Source organism: Leuciscus leuciscus, assembly GCF_965113295.1.
Source record: "Leuciscus leuciscus genome assembly, chromosome: 5".
NCBI classification, from domain to species: Eukaryota; Metazoa; Chordata; class Actinopteri; order Cypriniformes; family Leuciscidae; genus Leuciscus; species Leuciscus leuciscus.
In genome coordinates this window covers 7,644,873-7,664,766 of record NC_138729.1, presented here as the reverse complement: position 1 = coordinate 7,664,766, position 19,894 = coordinate 7,644,873, and the positions used below count along the sequence as shown (strand labels likewise).

Below are 19,894 nucleotides of genomic sequence, written 5' to 3'. Positions count from 1 at the left end.
TTTCTTCATTCACTGTGACCTATGCACTGGATGGCCAATTTCACATGTATTTTGTGTATTTTCAAAATACTGTATTTGTATTTAAATAAATTATGACATCATAGAATGTTGAGGACAAAAGCGTGAAACTCCCTGATCACTTTGTAGCGAGTAAGGAGTTCAGATATCAACAGTGTTTTTGCAGTTCTTGCGGTGTGTTTGCATTTGTTGATAGCGGTTTATCGTATTGATTATGGGACAGCGACACTTTCGTAGAGTGGGAGTTGACGGAGGAGGAGAGTGTGTGCCCGGGATAAACCCCCGAACAACACTGACACCCACCGACCACAAGGCGGAGCTCCATCCTCGTCCCGACGAGACGCCTGTGGTGGGCATCGGTGAAGCGGAGAGAAAGGAGAGAGGGAAAGAGAAATCAAAGAATAAGGGGCAGAAAAGGAGGACATTTCGGGAGTTTGCCTCTTTTTTCTTTTGTTCGTCTCGCCCCAAATCCACCAAAGCTCAGGGTGAGCAGGTGGAGCAGTGTGAGGTGGACCAGGACACTGATGAAGCCCCATCCAGGAGATGTACTGATGGTAAATTGAGCTCTGAACAACACAAACTCTCTTTTACACTCTTGTAAAACACTCTTTTATTATCTTTTATTTTTTTTACTATTTTGATCACACGAGCAGTGCGCTTGGTTTTTTTTTATGTTACTAGGCAACCACCGAAACAGTTGTGCTGTCAGTCAAGTAAACGTCAAATCAGCCTTTTATTAACTTTATTTACTTTCTGTTAAAACCTGTGGTAGTTGGTTCGTGAAGTCGTTAAGCTCCTGGTAACCCGCGGTAAAACGCGAGGCGCTTGGGGCTTATTAACAGCGCGCAGAACTCTCACTGCCATAGGAAACCAATTGAAAAAAAGGCGCCTCTCACTGCAAAAAAACGCGTCACGTGTGATCGGGTCCAATCATTTGCACACAATATAAAAACCCCACATCACACATTATAAAAAGGCAGATAAATGAATTCCACGATGTGATGAATGTTTGAATATAGATGAAATATAGTTTGAAGATGTGGCGGATGATTTTAAAACAAGCTTGTGGTTTATATTCCTCTCTTTAGATCAGATTTCTTTACAGGACATCTTTACTGCAGAGGATAATGATCATCAGGAACCTCCTTCCAGTCGTCCTGAAGTCCCCCCCACTGCCGAAAACCAGCAAGTGGAGGACATCAAGCCACAAGATCAGGACAGTCCAGCCAGTTCATCATCAGGTGACACTGGATCACAGCTGGACAGTCACAAGATCGAGGGTGAGTTTACTGCAAGTTTACTGTCTGACATAAAATATAACACACACACACTCTCTCTGAAAGTGAATATGTATATAGGAAAGCATATGTTTTAAATAATCCAGCTGATACTGCTGTAAGGTTTCTTTTAGTTTTTATTTTCCTCCATAATTTTAAATCACCATTTGGCTTTTTTTGCAGTTCACATAAATAGTCATGCGACAAATGAATTTTTAAAAGAACAAATATTACAAATATATTTCCCTATTAACATTTCATCAGAAAGTATGGCCTCACTGCAGGACACTGCTGTATTAAACAATAAACAAATAAAAATTATTATGTTTTAATAGGTCACATCTCCTCGAAATACGCCATTGGCAAGAAATTGGGGGAAGGAGGATTTGGCTCTGTATTCGAAGGGACCCGTTGCAAGGACGGCCTCATGGTAGCTGTGAAATTCACAGCGAAGAGAAAGAGCCAGCAATACACCAGCCTTGTACGTATCATACTTGTCTCTATGTTTGCAATTTATAACATTTGAATGTAAATCACAGTGCAAATATTTCAATAGATAGACAGACTGGGCTAAATCCTTATTTGAGAAACCAATCCTATGTCTAACAATAATAAAAACTGTCATTCTTCTAGCCTGACCATCCCAAACCAGTTCCACTTGAGGTGGCCCTGACAGTAATGGCCAATCAAGGCCCAAGCTGTGGCCACATTATTAAGGTGCTGGACTGGCAGGATCATCTCGACCAGTACATCATGGTCTTAGAATGGCCCTTACCCTGCATGGACATGCACAGCCTTTGGAAGCGTAAGAGAGGCTGCTTCAGTGAGGGATTGGCCTGCCACTTCATGTCGCAGGTGATTTACGCTGCTGCCCTGTGCTGTTCCAGGGGTGTGCTTCACAGAGACATCAAAATGCAGAACCTCCTGGTCAACACAGAGACCCTGGAGGTCAAATTGATCGATTTCGGCTGCGGGGACCTCATGAAAAGATCAGCCTACAAAACCTACTCTGGTATGTGTTATTATTTAAAACATACATTTTGGGATTTAAACTCTAGTGACCAGTTACATCACATTACATTCTCAGACATCACACAGTGAGATATTAACAATACACTAACAAAACTCTCAAAGAATAATCAATATAATATAATTTTTGTTGACTAAAATTAAATGCCATTTCAGTTAAATTGAGAAAAAGCAAGCTTACACGTGTGACAAACTCCTATCTCCAGGCACAGCAAGGTATTGCCCTCCTGAGTACTTAGAGAAGGGCAAGTACTTTGCGAAGCAGGCAACGGTGTGGTCGCTGGGGGTGCTGCTGTTTGCCATGATCACCGGCCATTTCCCAAACAGCAGAGATATCGCTTTGATGGACCCTGATGTCTGGTTCGAGCCGGGCTTCTCAGATGGTTAGTACAAAAAAGATGTTCTAATGGATAATGCAGGAATCTTTCCCATTTTTACAGCTTAGAGAGCAAGTGTAAAGTTGAAGGAAATAATTAGACAACTCTCAATCTTTCTGCACAGAATGCTGTCACTTTATTCGAGGTTGCCTCAAGAGTAAACCAAAGCGGAGACTCCATCTGGTTAAGCTGCTCTCCCATGACTGGTTCAAGGTACTGAGTCTAAGACAAGCTAAAAAGATTTTGAAGGCTATTTGTTAATTTGGCTTGATTATGGACATCAGCTTCTTTACATTACCATTCAGTACCTGCTGTAACTGTCATATACTGAGTCCTTATACATGGCACAGATGTATTTTTATACCTAATGAAAAATGCTTTCTAATTGTGTTTCAGGTCATGTAGAGGGTTTAGCCTTGCGTCTGGCGGGCTGACACAGATGACCCCTCCATCTCTCCAGCCTCAGCGTCTTGCAGGGCTGGCAGGCCTCGGTTGCGTCTGGCGCCTTGGCTTGAGGTGGTAGTTTTAGCGTCTTGCGGAACTACTCGCCTAGTGATGTATATTGTAAATAGTTCATTTAGTTTTAGTTAAGTACTGCTCCATCCAATCATATTTTTAACAATGGAGTCACCCAGAGCTCTCTGTTCAGCCCGTCCCACAAGTCCCTCGCCCTGCCGCCCTAGAAGTTTCTACCACTGGCATCCGGGTCCCAGAGAGGGGGTTTCACATAGCTCTCTTTCTCAGCTGCCTTGGGCCCAGCGATCCTGTCAGGGCTGCTCCAGAATTCCCAGTGAAGACAGCCATAAAGTTTCCCGTCACTGCTGCTCCAAAACCTGCCGAGGCCCCACAGACATCACTGTGAAGGTTCATTCTGCTGCAACTCCAGTCCCTGCTTCGGTTCTAGAGCTCCGTGTCAAAGAAGCTCAGGTTGCTAAGCTTTCCAGAGGTTCCTGACATGACCACAAATTTTCCTCCCAATGGTGCAGAGGTCAGAATAACCTAGCAAATTACATACCCATTTCAAATCTTCCATTTATGTCTAAAATACTAGAAAAAGTTGTGTCCGCTCAATTGTGCTCTTTCTTGCAAGAAAATGATATCTAGGAAAAATTTCAGTCAGGATTCAGGCCGCATCATAGCACAGAAACTGCTCTCGTTAAAATTACAAATGATTGACTTCTAGCTTCTGACCAAGGCTGTATCTCAATACTAGTTTTACTTGATCTTAGCGCTGCGTTCGACACTATAGATCACAAAATACTCTTAGATCGACTACAAAACTACACTGGTGTTCATGGACAGGCATTAAGCTGCATGTAAAATATTACAAACTCAATAACTCAAATCAGTCTTTCCCTTCAAATGTCTTTTCAGTCAAATGAATCAAATATTCAAGATTCACTGAATTGATTCAGTTAATGTCAGTTCAGAATCAAATGACTCAGATCAAAAGATTTGTTGACTCTTTAGAATCGTTCAGTTCAGAATCAATGTCTCTCCGTTCAAAGCTCGAGGAAAAATATGCAAAAACAAAGTCTCAGTCCTGTTTGTCCAAAAACAAAAAGGAAAATATTTCTCATACCAGTTTCGATGAATTCAAGATCAAAGTTCAATCAAATTGTCTCCGTGGGTTGCTCGCCTTTTACATACACTCATATCTCACGTGTCCAGGATGGTGATCACAATTTCTCAGAAGAAACACACACACACACACACACACACACACACACACAAAAACCCAGCCATGTTTGATACATTAAAACCAACATTCAAACCACCACTTAAATAGACATGCCAGCAATCAGTGTAATTGGAAAGAGTGGAACAATTTTTATCATTCTAAGCCAATCAAATACCTTATAGAAAATTAACAGCATGGTAAAAAAAAAAAAAAAGATTTATATACACATATATAATGTGTGTGTGAGAACGGTCAAATAGGAAAAATGACGCATGTAATTTCAAAGTGAAGGCTTAGAATAGACCCTATACTTAAAATCACTTCTTTTTTTCTTCTTCTTTGACAACCAACCAATCACAGTCTTCAAAAGATTGTGTCATACATAGCAACGGGGTCAACCCCGTCTCCTTACTAAGATGAAAGTTTTTGTCTTTTCCTTACTGAGTTGCCCTCAGATCGGTCCCGACCAATATAACACCAATTCTATCATCTCTACACTGGTTACCTATTAAGTTCCGTATCAATTACAAAGTATTACTACTGACCTATAAAGCCCTAAATGGTTAAGCTCCTGGGTATTTAACGAAACTTCTATCGCCCTACTACAATCCATCGCACTCTTTAAGATCACTAAATTCGAGGCTTCTGGTCATTCCTAGGATATCTAAGTCCACTAAAGGAGGGAGGGCGTTTTCACATTTAGCTCCTAAACATTCACATAATACTTACCTTTTATACTACAGTTGAGTAAGATTGAATGCATTAATATTATGAACAGCAGCTACGCTAATTATTTCCCATCTGCTTTTCTGTCGTTATCAAGCTAAAAAGATTTTGAAGGCTATTTGTTAATTTGGCTTGATTATGGACATCAGCTTCTTTACATTACCATTCAGTACCTGCTGTAACTGTCATATACTGAGTCCTTATACATGGCACAGATGTATTTTTATACCTAATGAAAAATGCTTTCTAATTGTGTTTCAGGTCATGTAGAGGGTTTAGCCTTGCGTCTGGCGGGCTGACACAGATGACCCCTCCATCTCTCCAGCCTCAGCGTCTTGCAGGGCTGGCAGGCCTCGGTTGCGTCTGGCGCCTTGGCTTCAGTCCCTGCTTCGGTTCTAGAGCTCCGTGTCAAAGAAGCTCAGGTTGCTAAGCTTTCCAGAGGTTCCTGACATGACCACACATTTCCCTCCCAATGGTGCAGAGGTCAGAATAACCTAGCAAATTACATACCCATTTCAAATCTTCCATTTATGTCTAAAATACTAGAAAAAGTTGTGTCCGCTCAATTGTGCTCTTTCTTGCAAGAAAATGGTATCTATGAAAAATTTCAGTCAGGATTCAGGCCGCATCATAGCACAGAAACTGCACTCGTTAAAATTACAAATGATTTACTTCTAGCTTCTGACCAAGGCTGTATCTCAATACTAGTTTTACTCGATCTTAGCGCTGCGTTCGACACTATAGATCAAAACTACACTGGTGTTCATGGACAGGCATTAAGCTGGTTTAGATCGTACTTATCAGACCGCTACCATTTTGTCTGTTTAAATGGGGGAAAAATCGAAGATAACGTCAGTAAACTATGGAGTGCCGCAAGGATCTGTGTTAGGCCCTCTGCTATTCTCAATATATATGCTGCCACTTGGTAATATTATAACAAGAAAACATGGAATTAATTTCCACTGTTATGCTGATGACACTCAATATTTTTCATCACGACCAGATGAAAACACTAAATGATCTAAATTGACAGAGTGTGTTAAAGATATAAAATACTGGATGACGTGTAATTTTCTGCTATTAAATTCAGATAAAACGGAGGTATTAATTATTGGTCCAGAAAACTGCCCACAAAACCTCTTACAATACAACTTTAATTTAGAAGGATGTCCTGCTACTTTATCCACTACAGTAAAAGACCAGGGCCCGTATTCATAAAGAATCTTAATGCAAAGAGTAGCTCCTAGTGACACAATTCTAAGAAAATTCTTAGAAATGTGGGCGTTTACTCTTAAAGTTAAAGAAAAAATCCTAGTAAAGAAAAAAGTAATTCAGAAAGCATCTTAACCCTTAAAAGAGGTCTTAAGGTCAAAATTGTTAGGAGCACGGACGAGGACTTTTAAGAGGCTTAAGAGTTTCTTTAGCAGAGGAGAAAATGGCAGAAAGACGAAGAAGGAGAAGAAATGTGTTGCAGACAATGAATAACAGTGAGTTAATAAGACGCTATAGATTAGATCGTGCAGGGATCATGTTTGTGACTGATCTTATTAGAGACACGCTAACATCTCCGACACAGCACAGAAATGCCATAGCGCCAGAAATGAAAGTAATCACTACATTACGATATTTGACAACTGGGAAAATTCCATGTTTGATACATTAAAACCAACATTCAAACCAACATTAAAACCGCCATTTAAATAGACATGCCAGCAATCAGTGGAAAATAATTGGAAAGAGTGGAACAATTTTTATCATTCTAAGCCAAGCAAATACCTTATAGGAAATTAACAGCATGCATGATACATTATTACCATACCATGGTAAATAAAAATAAAAAGGATTTATATACACATATATAATGTGTGTGTGTGTGTGTGAACGGTCAAATAGGAAAAATGACGCATGTAATTTCAAAGTGAAGGCTTAGAATAGACCCTATACTTAAAATCACATTTTTTTTTCCTTCTTGGACAACCAACCAATCACAGTCTTCAAAAGATTGTGTCATACATAGCAACGGGGTCAGCCCCGCCTCCTTACTAAGATGAAAGTTTTTGTCTTTTCCTTACTCAGAGTTCCTCTCAGATCGGTCCCGAATTGCTCTTAAGCTAAGACTCCTACGTAAAAGTTTTTAAGCTAAATTAAGAGTTTTCTGAGAGGATTCTTAGAATCTTTATGAATACGGGCACTGGGCCCGTATTCATAAATAATCTTAATGCAAAGAGTAGCTCCTAGTGACAAAATTCTAAGAAAATTCTTAGAAATGTGGGCGTTTACTCTTAAAATTAAAGAAAAAAACCTAGTAAAGAAAAAAGTTATTCAGAAAGCATCTTAACCCTTAAAAGAGGTCTTAAGGTCAAAATTGTTAGGAGCACGGACGAGGACTTTTAAGAGGCTTAAGAGTTTCTTTAGCAGAGGAGAAAATGGCAGAAAGACGAAGAAGGAGAAGAAATGTGTTGCAGACAATGAATAACAGTGAGTTAATAAGACACTATAGATTAGATCGTGCAGGGATCATGTTTGTGACAGATCTTATTAGAGACACGCTAACATCTCCGACACAGCACAGAAATGCCATAGCGCCAGAAATGAAAGTAATCACTACATTACGATATTTGGCAACTGGGAAAATTCCATGTTTGATACATTAAAACCAACATTCAAACCACCACTTAAATAGACATGCCAGCAATCAGTGTAATTGGAAAGAGTGGAAAATTTTTTATCATTCTAAGCCAATCAAATACCTTATAGAAAATTAACAGCATGGTAAATAAAAAAAAAAGGATTTATATACACATATATAATGTGTGTGTGAGAACGGTCAAATAGGAAAAATGACGCATGTAATTTCAAAGTGAAGGCTTAGAATAGACCCTATACTTAAAATCACTTATTTTTTTCTTCTTCTTTGACAACCAACCAATCACAGTCTTCAAAAGATTGTGTCATACATACCAACGGGGTCAACCCAGGTCTCCTTACTAAGATGAAAGTTTTTGTCTTTTCCTTACTCAGAGTTGCCCTCAGATCGGTCCCGACCAATATAACACCAATTCTATCATCTCTACACTGGTTACCTATTAAGTTCCGTATCAATTACAAAGTATTACTACTGACCTATAAAGCCCTAAATGGTTAAGCTCCTGGGTATTTAACGGAACTTCTATCGCCCTACAATCCATCGCACTCTTTAAGATCACTAAATTCGAGGCTTCTGGTCATTCCTGATTCCTGATATTGTTCGAGGCTCAGATTCGCTGTCCCAGTTTAAAACTAGATTAAAGACGCATCTCTTTAACCAAGCATTCACATAATACTTACCTTTCATACTACAGTTGAATCAGATTGAATGCATTAATATTATGAACAGCAGCTACGCTAATTATTTCCCATCTGCTTTTCTGTCGTTATCTCGGGACGCTAGTCCCGAGGTAAATAGAGTTCGTCAGCTCCAGTTTGTATCCAGCCTCTCATGGAAACTTCAGACGCCCCAACACCCGTGAGGAGACGACTCGAAACCAGTGAGGAGACGACTCGACGCCCGTGAGGAGACGACTCGACGCCCGTGAAGAGACGACTCGACGCCCGTGAAGAGACGACTCGACGTCCGTGAGGAGACGACTCGACGCCCGTGAGGAGACGACTCGACGCCCGTGAGGAGACGACTCGACGCCCGTGAGGAGACGACTCGACGCCCGTGAAGAGACGACTCGACGCCCGTGAAGAGACGACTCGACGCCCGTGAGGAGACGACTCGACGCCCGTGAGGAGACGACTCGACGCCCGTGAGGAGACGACTCGACGCCCGTGAGGAGACGACTCGACGCCCGTGAGGAGACGACTCGACGCCCGTGAGGAGACGACTCGGCGCCCGTGAGGAGACGACTCGACGCCCGTGAGGAGACGACTCGACGCCCGTGAGGAGACGACTCGACGCCCGTGAGGAGACGACCCCACGCCCGTGAAGAGACGACTCGACGCCCGTGAGGAGACGACTCGACGCCCGTGAGGAGACGACTCGACGCCCGTGAGGAGACGACTCGACGCCCGTGAGGAGACGACTCGGCGCCCGTGAGGAGACGACTCGACGCCCGTGAGGAGACGACTCGACGCCCGTGAGGAGACGACTCGACGCCCGTGAGGAGACGACCCCACGCCTGTGAAGAGACGACTCGACGCCGGCGATATGTTATGCCCTAAATAAATACATGATTAACTAACTGTATTTTTCTATGTATATTTCTGAAATTATTTCCCATCTGCTTTTCTGTTGTTATCTCGGGACGCCAGTTTTGAGAAAAGCGCTATACAAATAAATTTGAATTTAATTGAATAAACAAAATGTTTCAACTTGCACATGGTACAACTTTCCTCAATGGGAAATTACCATTAGAAGATGTGGTATTCCATTTTATAACCCTCCAGGAGATTGCAGACAGTCATAATGTAAAAATAAATGATTTTAACTCTGTTGCCTTTTTGTAAAATTAATATTGTGAAAGTGAAGAATGAATTAAGGCAGAACAAAGTCAGTCTTCTCTATCAGTCCTTCAACCATTTTGTTCATTTGCTAATTATTCCAGTTTTACACAACTCATTTGAGTTAATATTTTGCTGTATTTTCAAATAAGCTTTATTTTTTACATAATCTGAGTCTGAATTTATTACACATACAATGAAAAAAAATCTCTAAATGACAGAAATAGCCTGTCTTCAACATTCAAGCTACCATTTTTACACAACTTATTTACAACAAATACTCGCTGTATAATAGAGTATAACAATATGCCTTCAGAATACAGTGGTTGCTTGTTTCTTTATAATTAATTTCCTTGAGGAATCTTTTGACTGGAGAGTCATATTGTGTCATAAGGGCGTTCGATACGCATAAAACTCATTCTGGTAGTACAATGTTGATGGGTCAGGGTCTGTGTCTGCCTGCTTATAGTAATTGGCATGTCTTCATTAATGGGTGTCTACGTCTGCGTGCCTCGAGGGAGGACAGTATAGGGCGCCTGCCAGTGTAAGGTAGCAGGAGGTGCAGAGAGATGCATTTATGGGTGGAGCAGTAAATTAGGCAGCACTCTAGTATACATTAGCTTTCAAACTGAGCACATCTAGGTTGTGATCTCTGATCATATCATTAACATTTAATAAGTGCTTTAGTAGAAAGGGATCTAATATTCGGCAAACCAAACTTTATCAATTGTTCATCTCCAGAAACCTTGCAATACGCTGATTTCACGCAGCCGCCATTTTTAAATCGAAAGTGAGGCTCCGGTGGGAAGAACCCCGGAAGTAAAGATAAACAACAATGCCTTGGATTACCAACCTGAAGCTGCTGCCGCGATTTACACTATTGGATGTTAATATTCAATATAGGATATGTATATAGTTCATTCCTGCTTCTGTTTTAACATTCTGAATTATATATAAAAAATTTATTTTATTTATAAATTAATTTCACTGTATATAGTCTAAAGTATGAAAGAAATGTATGTACATTTTTAGAATTGACACAACATCATTAAACACAACAATACGCCATCGCATTCACGACTCTCCTGTGATTAAAGGCGACACTTCCGGTTTTCTTCCCACCGGAGCCTCGCTTTCGATTTCAAAATAACGGCTGCGTGAAATCAGCGTATACAGAGCAACAGTCAGGTTTTGGAAGTAAAACTCTCCATAGTGAAATAGATTTTTGGCGATAACTTCAAATTTGACTTCAAGTTTGATCTTTGACCAAACTTTTAAAAACAGCCCTACTGTAACATACAACGTTGTTAATCGATGGTAATTGCTTCTGTTGAAGCCATCATCCTGCAATATTGCAACTGGTATCTAAAATAATTATTTCTAAAATGACCGTTTAACAGCGGATTTTGTGGTGGAAAAACTACATTACCCATAATTTCAGGGTGATTTCTGTACAGAAAATTCCACCAATCAGCGACAAGCAAAACACGCATAAAGAGCTCTTTAGCTCTGCTCACTCCCATGAAGCACTATGAATGATGTAATCAAGTCAGTCTCCCTGTGCTCTCAAAATACTTAAATATTTGTTCATAATGCTTCGTGGGATTGTAGTTCTTTTCCTCACTAAAGCCGTTAAGTACACGGTCTTGTACCTTTGCATTTTTGTCTAATTTTCAAATACTTTTTTGCTTTAAATCAAAGTTTGTGATGTTATGATTCACCTCATAGCTGGTTGGTTTGGTTCATTGCTTATAATACTTTAACAGAAACTTTTTAAAAATCCCAAAGGGAAAAATGAATGGAAAAAATACTTCCAGAACCAACGCCACTGAAAAAGTGGGCAGGCACTAATGCACCAAGAGAGAAAACACTGTCGGAACAACATTGTGTTCCATAAAAGGACGATAAACTACATTTGAAGTGAGTTGCTAAAAGAAAAAGTTCCAAAGACAGCACAGTGAAATAAACCATCTTTATGAAGATAAGAAATTTGAGGATTGATGACAGGTGCATCCTTTAGACACAACAGTGATACAGAACTACAACCCTACTTATGTGTTTGGATTGCACATTTCATTGCCTTTACTATAAAATTGGTTTCCTGTTTTAAAATTTGTAATGTTTTCAATATTTAGCTTAAAAATAAGGCAAAAATAGAAATGATGTGCACACAAACAGACACAGACAAACTATTATCTCCCCTCAATCCCAAAGTACATTTGAAAGATATCAGCACATCCTTTGTCATTAAGGAACTGATAAAGCTGTCCAAGGTCCATATGGTTTCCTCTGGTCCCGTGAGGGTCAAAAATGGCTTCATGAAATCCAGTGAACTTGCGAAGGGAGTCAGTTCTCTCCTCTATCGAGCTGTTTTCCAAAGGGACATCCTCTCTGTGACGAATCATAATTCTTTTCCATGTTAAAACTTTCACCCTGAAAATATATTTAAAAAAATGCACCAATAATAAAAATCTGCTTTGCCATCACAGGAATATATATTTTAAAATATATTTAAATATAAAAGTTATTTTAAATTGTAATATTTCATTCACAAATATTACTGTTTTTTTTTTTTTATCAAATAAATGCAGCCTTGGTGAACATAAGGGACATTAAAAAAAATCTCCTTCAAACTTTTGACCGGTTTAAAAACAATTTGAAAACTAAATTAAGATTGTTTGTGTCAACCATAAAGTACGGTCAATTATCAGTTGCAGAGAACATTAAACCATCAAAATTAAAAGTAAATCTACTCTATATGGATTTGGGAGATCGCCTATATCAGGGGTTTTCAAACTTATATTAGCAAATTTAAGCACTTAAACATATATCTAAGTTCAAGAAATGTTTTATAGTCATCTAAACAGCCATGAAACACATACACACACAGGCCCCTAACATAATAAAATGAGATCCTTATTTTGGACCTAACAAGTATAGTCACACACACAAAACCTATTTTAAATTAGGTGTTAAACTCATCTTTGGTATTTTGAGTTTGCACTCAAAAGGCGTGTTCACAAAAGAGTAAGAGTAGACCCTATTGATTTGGTTTAGATTTCAATTCATACCTGGCCCAGAACTCATCACAAGCAGACTGCAGACCCTCCACACACACAATACCAGGCTTTCCCGGCATACTGAACCCAGAAAGGTTCAGCTCCTTTGCCCATTCCAGAATGTTCTTCCTCTTCATCTTATTGTAGATATGATGGCTGTAGATCCAGAGTCTAGTGAAGGTCTCTTTTGACTGCATTGAAACATTTTCCTTCTTGGGATCGCAGACAGGAGCACTTTTACTGATATATCCTTGTGCATTTTCATTGATCCACTGCACAGCAGACAGAATACACACATCTCCACTGCAGTTTTCAGACAGGTAGGTGTTGAGGTTGGAGTGAAGCAGCATCTGCTGGGATCTAGTGAGCTCAGAACATCTGAAAAGGGCAAAAAATTATTATCCTAGTAAAACTCCAGAAGAAATCCATTTGAAATATTTATAATAACTTGGATCCTAATGGGAATTCAGATACATTTTATCAGTGAATTTTAGATTTTTGAGTGAAATTCAAGCACTAAAGTAAAGTCATTTGTGGTGATTTGTCAGATTAAATCATCGTAGGTCAGCAGCAAAGGCACTGGTAGATTAAGTGAGAAATCCATAAAGTATGTTTTATGTCTTAAATCATTGCATGTTTGCATACAATTCTGTAATTGTATTCCATTGTGCATTTTTGTTAATTTTGAGGAATACTGAATCTGTTTGGTGAGTGTCAGAGGAGAAAAAACACTTGCAGAAAACATCCTCTGTTGTTACTATATTTAAGCAGCATTAGCTTACATTTTGCTATGAATATAATTCCAACCAATCGTTCCACGAACCTATACATATCTTTTCTTATTCTAAAATAAAAATTAACTACTGCATTACTGCATTAGCTACAGTAAAACAAAGGCTTTTGCTATTATTTATTCTTTTGGATATTTTTCTTTAATAAAAAGTAACTTAATGATATGACAGCAAAAGAAAATCATTAATCCGCCTCTGGTCATGATTTGGAGACAATGAGCATATTAACCGTTTTGCCGTGCTGCTTATATTTATCACGCAGTAAAAATGCCCCTCCCCACGGCCAAAAGCAGTCGTCTGTGGATGAAAATCCAAAACAAGGACTGGTGGGGCGTTGTCCTGCTTCACTTCACAGACGCGTGAGTGAAATGAGAATTTTAGAATGACGGGACACTTATTTATATGACACTTTATTCAACAGGAAGAACAGCTTCTTCCGCGCATCATACATCATTACGCTATTTAACATCATTGCACATGCGCACATTGCGCAGTCCTTTCAGTTTCGGTTTTCAATCCGATCAAGTGTTTACATGTCCTCTCGATCGGATAACAAAAGGAATAAACCACCTCTTTCAATCCGATCGAAATTTCATTCGGATCGAGCTCAGTCGGATCGATTAAGGGGTTTACATGAAGGTTTTTTAGTCCGATTGAGCAGTCAATCCGATTACAAGTGTCCATGTAAACGCAGCTAGTGTTTGGTGTCTAACAGCTAAACGCATTGCCTCAGAGTTCAGTATTCTACACGCTTATCTTTACATTATGAAAATAAAATTTGAAATGATTACTACTGTATGTAGTCGCATTTTAAGTTTGAATAAAAATCTGTTTCAAGCTACATTTAGGGTGGTTGGGAGGAAATGATTAGTGCAAACATCAATGTCTTATTTTTGCATTGTTTTTAGCTTTCGTGTTTTTACCAAGCCGCAACCTCCCTGTCTCTCTCTTGAAACCAACTCGGAAGTGAATTAAACGGCAATTCATCAACTGGCCGCTTGAGGCTGGCTGCAAAAGTGAGTCAAATCTGAATCTCCCCATGTTGAAATGCCCAACTTTATAGCAGAAAAAAACATGTTTACAGCCTGGAGCAAAAAGTGGCTTTTTTACTGCGTGGTCTATACAGCAAATTTTGCCCTTCATGACAACTGTGAGGGGGGTGATTTTTTTTTTATAACTCATCCGTTTAAATTATATTAAGCCTTCAATTTCTGCATAATTAAGGGTGTCCACTTTTGAGTGACAGGTGGATTCCCGCTGCTGTGGTCATTAGTCATCATTAGCCGTTTGTCTGCTGTTTGTTAGCCGTCACGTTACCTCAGCTAATTGTCTGACTGTAAAAATAAATAAATTCGTGAATGTCCTGTTGCTGCCAAGATGGCGATGGTCGGCTACGCCCACTTTAGGCTTCAAAAACGGTCTTCAGAAACCCACGGGTGACGTCACGGACACTACGTCCATATTTGTTTTACAGTCTATGGTTTTTACTCATAAATGTTCTTGCTCTTATCATGAGTACTTCTACGTGTGCTTCCAGCGAATCCAGGTCACAGCGAATCCAGGTCATTTAAAGGTCATATTATTCATTCATTTTTTTTTTTTTTAAATCACACTGGACGTTCTAAGAAAAAAATAATCAAGCATTTACAAGGATGATGTTCAAAATTTTAAACCTTGAAAACCTAATGGTTAAAATCAATCAAAGGGATTTTCAAAACTCTCTATGTACCCAGGTGGCTATTATTATTCCCAATTGGACAAAATATTACTGGAGGACAACAAAAGAAATTAAGAAAATAATTTTAGCAAATTTGAAAACTCGATTCTATTAACCTTAGTTAATAAAGATACAACTGTTCATTGTTTGTTAATGTAACTTCACAGTGCATTAACTAATGGAAACAAATACAACTTTTGATTTTAATAATGTATTTGTAAATGTTGAAATTAACATTAACAAAGATTAATAAACGCTGTAGAAGTGCAGTTCATCATTAGTTCATGTTAACTAATGAAACCTTATTGTAAAGTGTTACCGATTTAAGTTTAATTCAGTACTAATTTATTTCACTTTTGAACACTTATTCCCAGAGGGTATAGGAGGATCTTTGTTGACATCTTTGTACGCATGCGCGAGTGGTTGTGTGGCAACAAAACAAACAGTATTGCGGGCAGTAAAGACGCGACGAGCACTTTCAAGAGAGTTAGCGGGCGAAATCCACAATATATAAGCACTTTAACATCTGAAGACCGGAGGAGGTTTGGAGAGAAGCTCAAAATTTGTATTGGTGACAAAATCGAAGTTATTCAAAGCCCATATGAGATCTGGGATGACAAAAAACGTTGGTCCGACTTGCCCGTGTCTTGGCCACCAATCTGCTGGGGAGACATTTATTCTTATTTAATAGAAACCCCTGGACCCTTCACTCATGAAAGATTAAAGGCTTTCAAAAGTCTGGAGGCCTATGATTATTTTGTTTTTTCAAAAAGTTGGGCCGATCTTTTCTGCCAAACAGAAAGCAGTGATCGTGCTAAAAGCAGAGGTTAGAACAGCCTTTTCTTTTGCTTTTAAGTTTTGCGATCCAGAATAGCCCATTTTGATGTGAGGAACATAGTCTGGGTGCTGTGGATCGCGGTTTGGGACACCTGAATCAGAACGCGAAAACATATGACTCGGTTGATTTGACTCAGTTTTATTTATTTTTTTATTCAATCTTCTATAAATACATAGTCACTAGACTTAGGCCTACCATGAACAAAATGAGCCTCACAAACTCGATCAGTAACGTTAGCTGCAGGAATCCAGGCTTTCTTCGGAGCGTCCAGGTTCAATCGCCTAATTGCACGCAACCATTTCTTTCGTTTTTCGCGATCCTTTTCGGAGGGAATTCGAAAAAACTTTTTATCAGGCCCCCAACGAGCCGTACAATCGACCACACAGCAAGAGTGAACCATCCTCTTCTCTAAATCCTCCTCCAAACATGCAAAACAATCAAATTAGAGGTATCTAGCGGTGTTTCCTGCCACACGATTCCCATGATGCAACGCGACAAACATAAACAATGACGTCACAAAAGATCGGCCTATAGTGTCGGCCCAGATCCGGCCCACATCTGGTACACATGGATTCCAGACGTACCAGATGTAGGCCGACACTATGTTGCTGTCTGGGTTTGATCCCACTAGAATCCTTCAGGACTATTATCAAATTATCATAGAAAGTCCAATAGGAACTGTCAGTGTGTATTCAAGTACGTCACTGAGTAAACAATCAATAAAAACAGCTTATGAAAAATATTAATTGGAAACTCAAAATATTTAAATACCTGACAGTAATATCTGGCAACACTTTCGGGTAGTCAGCTGGGTAGGTGCACAACAATGTAATGCTCACCTATGAGGAAAAAAAAAGATAGACATGAATTAAATGATCAAATTAAAATTAATGATGAAGAAGAGAGCATTTGAATGTATTTCCCACACTTACTGCAAGGTTCTCCACCTTCAGCTTGATGTTGAATTGTGGTCTGGAACTGGGGGGAGTATGAGCTGAGCCCTCCACATAAGCCCTGAGCTCTGCATGGGAGAGCTCATCCACTTGTAACTCTTCTTCACTTGGAAACATGCTTAATAGCAGCTCTATCTCTGCAAATTGTGCCTCTGCTTCCTCTGAGCAAGTCATATTTCCAACATTTGTATCAAACTCAAATCCAGTGTACTTGCAGAATATTTGTTCACAATCACATACTTCTGCCAAGACTATATAAAAATAAAATAAAAATAGAATTAGTGGTTAGAATGGATGCAAGCATAATTCATGATAAAATTTTCACGCGAGATCACACCCTAATAGAATTTCCCCACCTTGAAAGGCCAGTTATTTTCACCAGTTTTGTTATAAGTAATATACTAAAACAGTGATATTTAAAGACCAAATTCATTATACATCTTATAGATAATGCATTATACAGGCAAATTGATGCACCCAGAATATGAACGCAATGTGTTAACTAAGCTTTTTACATAGAAAACTATTATAGAGAAAATGCCTAAAATGCATCAAGACAGTAGAAATCCCTCGGCACAAATCACGGCACTTTCACTTTCTTAAAAAAAGAATGTAACAATTACACCGTAACACCGGTAGGTGGCGACAAGTGACAGTTAAAAAAAATGTATTTATTGAATCATTCATTCAAGATATTCTATTCGTTCAAAAACTTGAATGAAACAACAAGTGAAGTCTTTAGGAGTGAGTCACTGATTCATTCAAACCGATTTATAAAAAAATATCTAATTGATTTTTTTTTTTTTATAGACTGCAATTAAGTTTATCAGAACATGTTATTTGTATATTTGTCTATTAAAGGGATAGTTCACTTTGAAATTAATTTTTGGTATGTTTTAGCTTACCTCAAGGGCATCCAAGATGTAGGTGTCTTTTTTTCCGCAGTAGTTTCAATTTTGATATTTTTAGGTCAAACCGTTCTTGTCTGTCAGTCATATAATGCAGGTCTATGGTCACGGTCTCAAAGAGCATGCACAGAGTCCAAATTAAAACAATTCCCCGTCGTCCAAATTAAACAATTCCCCATCGTAAGTACACATTGATGGCCTAAGACACGAAACGAGCGGTTTGTGTGAGAAAACGAACAGTATTTATATCGTTTTTACCTCTTATACGCAGACATGTCCGAGTGATCTGATCTGACGTGTACGCAGACTGGTGCATAGATATATACACACTAGATGTCGCCTTGTCTACAGCAGTTCATTGGAACGAATGTCTTTAAGGCGACATCTAGTGTATATATCTATGCACCAGTCTGCATACACGTCAGATCAGATCACTTCGACATGGCTGCGTATAAGAGGTAAAAACGATATAAATACTGTTTTAATTTAATTTGGACTCTGTGCTTGTGTTTTGAGACAGTGACCATCGACCTGCATTATATGACTGACAGACAAGAACGGTTTGACCTAAAAATATAAAAATTGAAACTACTGCGGAAAAAAAGACACCTACATCTTGGATGCCCTTGAGGTAAGCTAAAACATACCAAAAATTTATTTCAAAGTGAACTATCCCTTTAAGAATCGAGAGAGATTGTGATCTCTATTTTAAACAAACAAAAATAGTGATTCTCGATACCCATAATTGTGCAGCTCTAATATTTAATTTCATATTTTAAAATTACTGTCTTAGTTGCATTAAGGCACGTTATTAATTTTTATCTTATTAGAATGTCCTGTTGTTTTTATATTGTTTGAAATACTGAGGCAGGTATATAGTAGGCTACTGTATTTAGATCCAGTGCCCCAAACCTGCAGTTTGCTCACATATCTTGTTTTCTTCTTATTCGTGGATTTAACAGCTTAGGCAGCTGACTTGTTGCCACAGTTGCACTTTTGTTCAGTTGCACTACTGCTCACACATCAATGGTTTTATAACTTATGTTATGTTCTGTCGACTCATACTCACCAAAATAAAAATGATAAAAACAAAATATAGACTTCTCTGTATTGGTATTTATATAAGCATATTATTATACGTTGAACTTTTTTTTTACATGCGACGTTGTATTACGCGATGCATAAAGTATAGAATGAAAAGTTATGGTTAGGGTTAAAAATATTGCATCTAATCTACTTCATCTGTCATAATGCACGCAAACACATGCACGCATCAATACGTGAAGTAGAAAAGTGCCCAAAGTTCTGAAACGGACACAGGGCTTTATCCATACCTTTTTCGGGACCTGTCACGGTCCTTTCGTGATTTATCCTGTGGACAACTTACAGGGAAAAGCTCGCATATTCGCCCAGCTTCTTGATGCCGTCCAATGTTCAGAATTCAGCTCACTCCTACTTCTTCTTCTTCTTTTCTTTTTATTGGCGGTTGGCAGACCTTTAGGTGCATTACCGCCACCATTCGACTCCTAATGTTTTGAAGAATCCCCAAACTACATATTTCATAGGGATTTTTCCATATTTTTAGCCAGTAAATTTCCTAACGATATTATATTAATTTGTGCTCAGCTGTTTCTTGTTCATTGAATTTACATTTCCCTGCAGGATGCTTTTGTCAAAATTGTCATTCAATCCTAAGTCTACTGACTTGCAATTATTGATTCATCCCTTCTTTTAATACTTAATTCCAATCTCCCCCACATTTGCCTGAATCTTAAACAAATTCACCAGCATTCCCCTCCACCTATGAGCTGCCTGGTATCCATACAAATCCTACTACGATCACTCCCAGAGTGATAGGCCTCCTCCCATTTTAAATGCCTGCATTTGGATTCAGGGTAGTTTCAAAATAAGAGTATTGGCTTTTTTGTGTGGAAATCTCGGTACGTTTTGGCTGACGATATTTAAAACAAAATCAATATATAAAATAGCCAGGACTGATCAAAAACTCACAAATTAAAATATAGATACGAAATAG

General features: G+C 38.8%; 2 protein-coding genes across 2 annotated transcripts; one reads left to right on the top strand and one right to left on the bottom strand.

Annotated features, from left to right (window-relative positions):
• Nucleotides 1-232: 232 nt before the first annotated feature.
• LOC309500116 (serine/threonine-protein kinase pim-2-like) lies at nt 233-5,131 on the top strand (the record flags this gene model as incomplete). Its single annotated transcript, XM_082171681.1, has 8 exons — nt 233-572; nt 1,107-1,298; nt 1,631-1,776; nt 1,929-2,307; nt 2,531-2,707; nt 2,826-2,914; nt 3,098-3,281; nt 3,329-5,131. The coding sequence occupies 7 exons, from the start codon at nt 233-235 to the stop codon at nt 3,104-3,106; spliced, it is 1,332 nt and encodes a 443-aa protein (XP_082027807.1). The 3' UTR covers nt 3,107-3,281; nt 3,329-5,131.
• Nucleotides 5,132-11,551: 6,420 nt separating this feature from the next.
• rwdd2b (RWD domain containing 2B) lies at nt 11,552-19,716 on the bottom strand. Its single transcript, XM_082171010.1, has 5 exons — nt 19,194-19,716; nt 16,931-17,202; nt 16,770-16,837; nt 12,665-13,030; nt 11,552-12,026 (listed from the first exon to the last, which is right to left on the bottom strand). Exons 2-5 carry the CDS (start codon nt 17,123-17,125, stop codon nt 11,786-11,788), a joined length of 870 nt encoding a protein of 289 aa, XP_082027136.1. The 5' UTR covers nt 17,126-17,202; nt 19,194-19,716; the 3' UTR covers nt 11,552-11,785.
• Between the last annotated feature and the right edge of the window lie 178 nt (nt 19,717-19,894).